This window comes from Suncus etruscus, chromosome X (genome assembly GCF_024139225.1).
Source record: "Suncus etruscus isolate mSunEtr1 chromosome X, mSunEtr1.pri.cur, whole genome shotgun sequence".
Classification (NCBI taxonomy): domain Eukaryota; kingdom Metazoa; phylum Chordata; class Mammalia; order Eulipotyphla; family Soricidae; genus Suncus; species Suncus etruscus.
In genome coordinates, this window is record NC_064868.1 from 47,907,069 (window position 1) to 47,915,366 (window position 8,298).

The 8,298-nt window shown below is 39.1% G+C and overlaps 1 protein-coding gene across 1 annotated transcript; it reads left to right on the top strand.

The window, feature by feature from the left end:
• Nucleotides 1-468: 468 nt before the first annotated feature.
• Nucleotides 469-1,035, top strand: DUSP21 (dual specificity phosphatase 21). The gene has a single exon (XM_049767364.1). The coding sequence runs from the start codon at nucleotides 469-471 to the stop codon at nucleotides 1,033-1,035; it is 567 nt and encodes a 188-aa protein (XP_049623321.1).
• The last annotated feature ends 7,263 nt before the right edge of the window (nucleotides 1,036-8,298 follow it).

The following is an 8,298-nucleotide window of genomic DNA, read 5'->3' on the forward strand; positions in this document are numbered from 1 at the left end:
GGGCCAGAGTATGTACAGTGTGTACATTATGTATGTGCAGTATGTACAATATGTAGGGCACCTGCCTTCCACAAGACTGACCCAATTTGATCTTTCACAGCCCATGTGGACCCCAAATCCGCAGGAGTGATCCTGAATACAAAGCCTGGAATAAGCCCTGAGCATGGCCTGGTGTGACTCCAAAGCCAAAATAAATAAATAAAATAAAAATAAAAACCAAGCACAAAGAGATCCAGAGTCGCTCAGAAACAGAGGTTTCTGTTCCTGGCCTGGTCATTGCCATGGAAATTTCACCTGGCAACGGAGATTGTGATGTAAGGGAGCTAGGGGAGATTGGTCACAGTAACTGACCTTCAGTCCCACAGACCCTCAACCGGAGGCGTTGCAGCTGCGGCTGCTATCTGAACTCTCTGCTCGAGTGGTAAATACAACTGCCCCAGGGAGACCAACCACTGACCAGCCGCTTTCATGACCACACCCACAACATCCTATGCAGATTCATCTCTCAGACCGTCTCCACTGTACGACCTTTCCCAAATAACCAACAGTCTCTACATCAGTAACGGTGTGGCTGCCAACAGTAAACTGACTCTAGACACTAACAACATCACCACGGTGATTAACGTTACCCTGGAAGTGTCCAATATCATCTTTGAGGACATCCAGTATGTACAGGTACCAATTTCCGACTCTCCCACCTCGCCCCTCTACGAATATTTTGACCCCATTGCTGATCATATCCACCTCGTTGAAATGAAACAGGGTCGGACACTGATGCATTGCGCGGCTGGAGTGAGCCGATCAGCTACTCTCTGCTTGGCTTACCTTATGAAGTACCATTCTATGACGCTACTAGAAGCACACACTTGGACCAAAGCCTGCCGCCCCATCATCCGACCCAACAATGGCTTTTGGGAGCAGCTCATCCATTATGAATTCAAGCTTTTCAACAAAAACACTGTGCACATGATCAATTCTCCAGCGGGTGTGATACCTGACCTCTACCAGGAAGTCAGCGTAACAATGCCAATGTAAAACATCTTGGCCAATCTCATCTGGTAATGAACTGACATCAATACGAACTTTTAAGTCTAGTTGATAAAAGCCAGATGAGACTTTCTTTCCTCTTTTAAGTAAACAGTGAGGGTCTTTGGGATTTTCCATCTGAACTTAATCTTTAAAAAATAAAAGTAATTGCATAAACAATGGTGAAAATGTTTTTTAGGCTGTATGAACAGCATTCGTCTCTGCTAAGGCTTGAGCGGAGGTGGGGCAGGGAGTGGGGAGGGCAATTGGTATCCACCTTCTTATGTCCCTGCACCCTGAGCCCCGCCCTAGACACACAAACACAAAAGGAGTACCTGACAATCCCACTTGATTATTCCAATTCTAAATAAGGACTTTAGAAGCAACATGTATCTCTCAGGATATGTCAACCAAACAACCCATTCTAATCTAGGAACCCTCAGAAAGCCTCAGGCCACCAGGAACCCAGCTTTGGTGTTCAAATGGTTTTGGAGCCCACTATATAAAATTTTTAATTTTTACTATTTCTATGTAAAATAGCAACCTTATTATCAAGGTGCTCTCAGTAATGCACAGCACTATTTGTGAAGAAGAATTGGGTTTTTTCTCCAAAGAATGTCTAAAGCTTGATCTCAGTGGTGAGTTCATTACTGGTCCTCGTTTTCCATTTGTTGTTTTCTTTTGGTTTTTGTTTACTTTAGGAAGGTGGTGGTGCCATATTCAGAGATACCCAGGGCTTATTCTTGGCTCTGCACTCAGGGATTACTCCTGGAGATATTCAGGGCTTACTCTTGGCTCTGTGCAAAGTGATCACTCCAGGCAGGACTTGAAGGAGTATATGTGGTGAGAGGGATTGAATTAGGTCAGTGGTATACCAGCCAAGTGTTTTAACCTCTATACTATCTCTCTTGCTCTGTTTTTGTTTTTGGGCCATACCTGGCTGTGTTCAGAGCTTACTCCTTACTCTGTGCTCTGGGATCACTCCTGGCAAGACTTTGGGGGCAACATATATGATGCCCAGAATGAATGGAGTTGTCATTACACAAGGCAAATACTTTAATTACTACACTATTTCTCTAGGCCCTGCTCCTTACCTTAAAAGACTGAAACTGGGGTCTTGAGATATATATATATATATATATATATATATATATATATATATATATATATATATATATATATATATATATAAAACTGTTTTTATTGAGTACAGGAACCATCCCCAGGTGAGGCCACTATCCTGAGCCTGTCCTGCCCAGGTTTACATATAAGACAATCTTTGTTTTGGGTGAAACTAAGTTGTAAACAAATAGATACAACAAAGAAACCAGGGATGATCTTTGTCTGAGGTAAAATAAGTTGTAACCTAATAGCTCTATACTCAGGAATTACGCTTAGTGGACTTGGCAGTCTATATAGGGTGCCTTGGAGTAAACCAGGATTGGCTGCATACACGACAGCTCCCTACCCATTCATTATACTATAGCTCCAATGCTGAAATATGCATTTTCATAAGGAAGCTAAATTTATGGTCTATCAATGATATTCAAATATTCAAGTCATTTATTTCTGACTATGGGTAAATATAAAAACTATTCTGAGATCTTCAAGTTGAGTATTATGTTTTTGTGGGCTTGTTGTAAATGAATTTGACTATATTTAGGAAAGTTCCTTTGATTCCATTTTTGTTGAGAGTTTTATTAATTTTAAGTAGCGTCTGGATTTTATCAAATTTTATCTCTAAATCTATTGCTATGGTCTGTGATTTTTATTTTTTCTTTTATTGAAACTGTGTATTCTGTTGATTGAGTTGCATATGTTAAACCAACATTATATCCCTGGAATTAATCCTACTTGGTCATGGTATGTGACCTTTTTGATGCATTGTTGGATTCTATTTGCTAGTGTTTTGTTAAGGATCTTTGAAAATGTATTTATTAAGGATATTATTGGCCTGCCATTCTCTTTTCTTGTGGTATCTCTGTTTTTGATATCAGAGTGATGTTTGCTTCACAGAAATTAATTGAGAGTGTTTTTGTTTCTTCAGTTTCCTGGAAAATTGTGAAAAAGGATTGGCAGTAGGTTCTCTTCAAAGGTTTAAAAGACCACTAGTAAATCCATCTGGGCCTGGGCTTTTATTTTGGGAAAGAGTTTTGATTGCCATTTCAATGTACTCAATAGTGATAGGTCTTTCCAGCTATTCCAACTCATCTTGGTTCAGTTTGGAGAGGTTATAGGAGTCCAAGAGCTTATTCATTTCTTCTAGGTTTCTTATTTTTGTGGCATAAAGGTTCTCAAAGTAATCTCTTATAAACCTTTGAAGTTCTCTGGTGTCTGTTGTAATTTCATCTCTTTCCTTTTTGACTTGGTTTATTAGTGTTCTCTCTGTCTCTTTCTTTGTGAGTCTTGATAGTTTATTTTTTCAAAAAACCTATTCTTGATACTTTGAGTTGTTTGGGGGATTTCAGCTTATTAATTTTTTCTCTAAATTTTATTTCCTTTCTCCTACTTGCTTTGTGGTCCTTTTGTTGGTCATTTTCCAGTTTCATAAGTTGTGCAGTCTTGTTTATGTGGGTACTTTCTTCCTTTCTGATGCATATCTGAAAACTATGAACTTTCCTCTTAACAACACTTTTGTTGTGACCTACATGATTTTCTCTCAGACATATTAGTTATTTACTAATGAACTATTTAGTTTCCAGGTATTTGTATTGCTTCCCTGTTTTTATTTGTCATTAACATCTATTTTTAGTGCTTTGTAGTATGAGAAGGAAGTTGGTATAATCTTTATCCTCTTGACCAAATAAATTTATGTTTTGAGTCCCAGCATTTGGTTTATTCAGGAGAATGCCCAAATAGGCACTAAAGAAGAAAATGTATTTGGCTTTTGAGGGATGAATATATATATGTATATTATATATACATACACACATACATACATACACACACTAAGCCCCTCCCTTCCATTTCTTCCTTCAAAACAGGTATTTCCTTACTGACTTTTAGTCTATCAAGAGATAACATCTCCTATTTTTATTGTGTTGTTATCAATGTCTTCCTTCAATTCTATTAGCAGTATTGTTAAGTACTGGTCTCTCATTATGTGCATATACATTTAGGAGTGTAAGTTCTTCATGGTGTGCATGTCCCTTGATCATTAAGAAAAGACCTTTGCTATCTCTTATAACCTGTATAAGCCTGAAGTCTACATTGTCTGCTACTAGTATGGCCATACTGGAATTTCTGAGGGTTGTTGTTTGCTTGAATAATTGTCTTCCAATATTTGATTCTGAGTCTATGTTTGCTCACTGTTCCAATGTGTTTCTTGTAGGCAGCAGAATGTTGGGTTCAATTTTCAAACACAATCTGATTTTCAAGACACTGCCAATCTGTCTCTCTATATTGGTGCATTTGATTAATTGACATTGAGAGAGATTTTCGCCATGTCATTTAGAGATATTTTGTACCATGTTTCTATAGAAGTTTAGCGTGTTGGTAGGATTTATTTCATCTCAAAGTGTCCTTGTTAGTACTTCTATTAAAGGTGGTTTAAGTCTCTGAGGTTTCTGGGCTGTTGTATAAGTCTAAAGTTGCACATTAATTCCCACAAAACTGAATTTCTTCAAATCTGGCTGGGTAAAGTATTCTTGGTGAGGTGTTCATTTCATTGAGGGGTGTTTTGTTTTGTTTTGTTTTTTTGCTATATTCCCAAACTGTCTTTGGTTCAAGATTGTTTCCTTTGGTAAATCTGCTATAAATCTTAAAGACACTCCTTTTATGTATTTCATTTTTTGATCTAGCTACTTTCAATATTGTATCTCTCTATGGCTTTTATAATTTGATTATGGTTTTCATAATTCTGTGCCTTGGGGTATTTTTATTTGGCACTCTGTTAGCTGGTACTCTTCAGGTGTTCAAGATTTGAGGGCATACATTATCCAGCTCTGGGAACTTCTCAGCAATGATATATTTAACTATTGCTTCTTCATAGGGTTTTCTCCCAGGCTCTCTGTGACCCCCAATGATGCTTCTGCTTTTTCTCTTGAATTAATCCCAAAGTTTTTTTGTCATCTGTTCACTTATTTTGAGAATATTTTCAATCTTCTCTTGTTTTTTGGATATTTTCTGCACTTTATCTTAGAGCTCCCTGATTCTGTCATTTGCTGGTAAGACCTTTCAGTGAAGTTTTTATTTCAGTTATTAAGTTTTCAGTTCTAAAATTTGTTTGTATTTTTCTTATTTCTACTCTAATATCCTCTTGTGTTGTATTAGCAGTCTGTTCTGTTATTTCTTTGAGCTCATTGGACATTCTAAGCATTTCCACTCTGAACTCCATTTTAAAGAGGTTATATAGGGGGTTACTAGTGATTGGATCTGCAGGATTGCAATCTTCGCCCAGGTGTGGTTGCACTTTGCACTGCTTTACCATGGTTCCTTTTGTAGACTCAAGGCGCTTTTCAATGTCAGTCCTCTTCACTGCCAGGGAGGCCTCAGGGGAGCTTATGTGAGAGGTTATCTTGTGGCCACATAAGAAGCAGCCAGCTCAGAAGCCCTGAGTGTTGCCTCTATCTATCATTGCCTTAACCAATGGATTATGTACTCTTCCCTCTAGCCTCTGTTCCTGCTCACTAAAAATCTGCACCCATATATGTGGCCTCTACCTTTCCCCCTAATTTTTATTATAACATTGTGATTTAACAAGTTGTTCAGTCATTGAAGACTTTAAATGTTCAAATACACCAATGTAATTCTTCCCTTAACTAGTGTCCTCATTCTCCATCCACTACCATAGTCTGCCTCCATGGAGGAACAAATTTACTTCATGAATCAGGGGTCTCAAACTCACGGCCCGCAGGCCATTTGCGGCCCTCTGTACAACATTTTGTGGCCCTGCCCTAGAGGAATCTTTTTTTGTTTTGTTTTGTTTTAGATGTTTGGGTCACACCCCCCAATGTTCAAGGCTTACTACTGACTTTGCACTCAAGGATCACCCCGACTTTGCCTCCTGTGGCCCCATGTAAATTGAGTTTGAGACCCCTGCCAGCACAAAGTTAAATGGAATTATCAAAAATTTAGATAAGCAGGGCCGAAGAGATAGCATGGAGGTAAAGTGTTTGCCTTTCATGCAGAAGGTCATTGGTTCGAATCCCAGCATCCCATATGGTCCCCCGAACCTGCCAGGAGCAATTCCTGAGTATGGAGCCAGGAGTAACCCCTGAGAACTGCCGGGTGTGACCCCCCCAAAAAAATTTAGATAAACATACGTAAATTTTAATTTTTTGGTTTTTGGGTCACACCCAGCAGTGCTCAGGGGTTACTCCTGGCTCTACGCTCAGAAATCGCCCCCAGCAGGCTCAGGGGACTATATGGGATGCTGGGATTTGAACCACCGTCCTTCTGCATGAAAGGCAAACACCTTACCTTCATGCTATCTCTCCGGCCCCGTAAATTTTAAATTATTGTTACATCTTTCCATGTGACTAAAGTCAGTGACTAAGGATTTATTGGACTGTGGTTGGTGCTAGTTGTTCCTCCTGTGTTACTGTTCAGGTTCACCAAAGTTAGTAGATGATTATGTAACTTTCCCATCAGACTTCTTATGATACCACTGGACTAACACTAAATAAAATATTTAAGTGTCTTGCAGCTACATGGTCCAACATTTATAAATATAAAGCAAATTTGGTGGCTTGGAAGTTTGATAAGGTTAATAAGTTGATAAGTTTAATAAGGTTAAGTTATGGGCTGACTACTGGAGAATGTAAAGGGTAGTATTGGACTGCTGTAGTTCATGAGAAGGGGGAATCTGCCTACCCCCTTTTATAAGAATGCCACAAATTTATCATTCAGGGTCCAAATAACTGAGAAGTATTGAAGGCCATTATTTTCTTTGTAGCTTTCTGAAGGAGCTGAGTCATTTTTCTCTCTACCTCTTTCTTTAACTTATTTTTCCTTCCTTTCTCCCCCCACAATTCCTCTCTTTCTATTATATACCTCTTCCTCTCTCCTTCCTTCTCCAGGACCTAGACATGGAAAGCATGTTCTCTTCTTCTGTATTACATCCCTGACCCCTGCAACATGTATTGTAATTATATCCTTATATATTTTAAGTAGTTGGCTATTTTTCTACCTTGTCAATCTTTCCATCTCATTCTATTGGATTTTCATCTTAATCCAATCTCTTCATTCCTTCTGTTTCATTTTTATAGGAGCTTTCATTATGCCCACAAGTTTTAAATGTTTTCTCCTTGACTCTGGGAAATAAGAGTTTTCATTTTTTAACCCCCCCCCCATTTTCTGTGCTCTTCTTCTAAATCTGTGTTAGTCTCCTTTCCCACAAATAAGACAAGGTTCCCCAGTTCCCATCCACATCCGAAGGCTGCAAGAGCAGCACCTGGTCTGTGGTACATAAGGGAACTAGCAGCAGGGCTGACCAAATATGTGGTGAGTTCCTCAGGCCCCCAAAGGTGGCAGAGATGTTCATACAGCTCGTGGCCCTGAAAAGAACCAGCAGAAAAACTGACCACCAGCAAAGTGACCTTCCCCCAAACTGCTCAAAGCCCATGCTCATATTCTCTGGTTAATGAACGCCAGCACAACACTTAAAAAACACCACACTTGAAAGAAGTCAATCGGGAAAGAATGCAAAAACACATCTATATGTAAAGTATGATGATGGTAGCTCTGCAGACCCAACAAGTATCTACCACCTATATAATCTCTCCAATAAAGACTTTAGAGAGGAAATCTGAAGAATTCTGAAAGAACTTAAGGAACCCAAGAAAGGGGGAAACAAAACACAAATAAGAGTAAAGAGGGTATTAAAGTAGAAATAAGAAAAATTCAAACTGAAATATCAGGACTGAAAAACTTGGTAGGTAAAAATTAAAACCTCTCTGGAAAGCCTGATCAACAGAGTAAGAGCAGCTGAGGACAGAATCAGTGAGCTGCAGATAGCTGAATAAGAATTGTATATAACAGATGAGGTATGGAAAGAGCCTTAAAACAAAGGATCAAATAATGTAAAAAATCCACAAAGAATGTGAACAAAAAATTTCTGCTATGTGACCTGAAATACGGCAGATATCCTGAACCTTCTCTATGATCTCCTGCAGCCTGGGATTTTGATAATCTCCACCATTGTTCCCCAGACACTTCTTCAGAGGTGAGAAGTCTCTGGTAGTAAATCTGGTTTCTGCTGTGTGACCTAAAACACGGCAGACGTCCTGGGCCTTTTCACTCATGTCTATGGCCTGAGATTTTGATATTCTC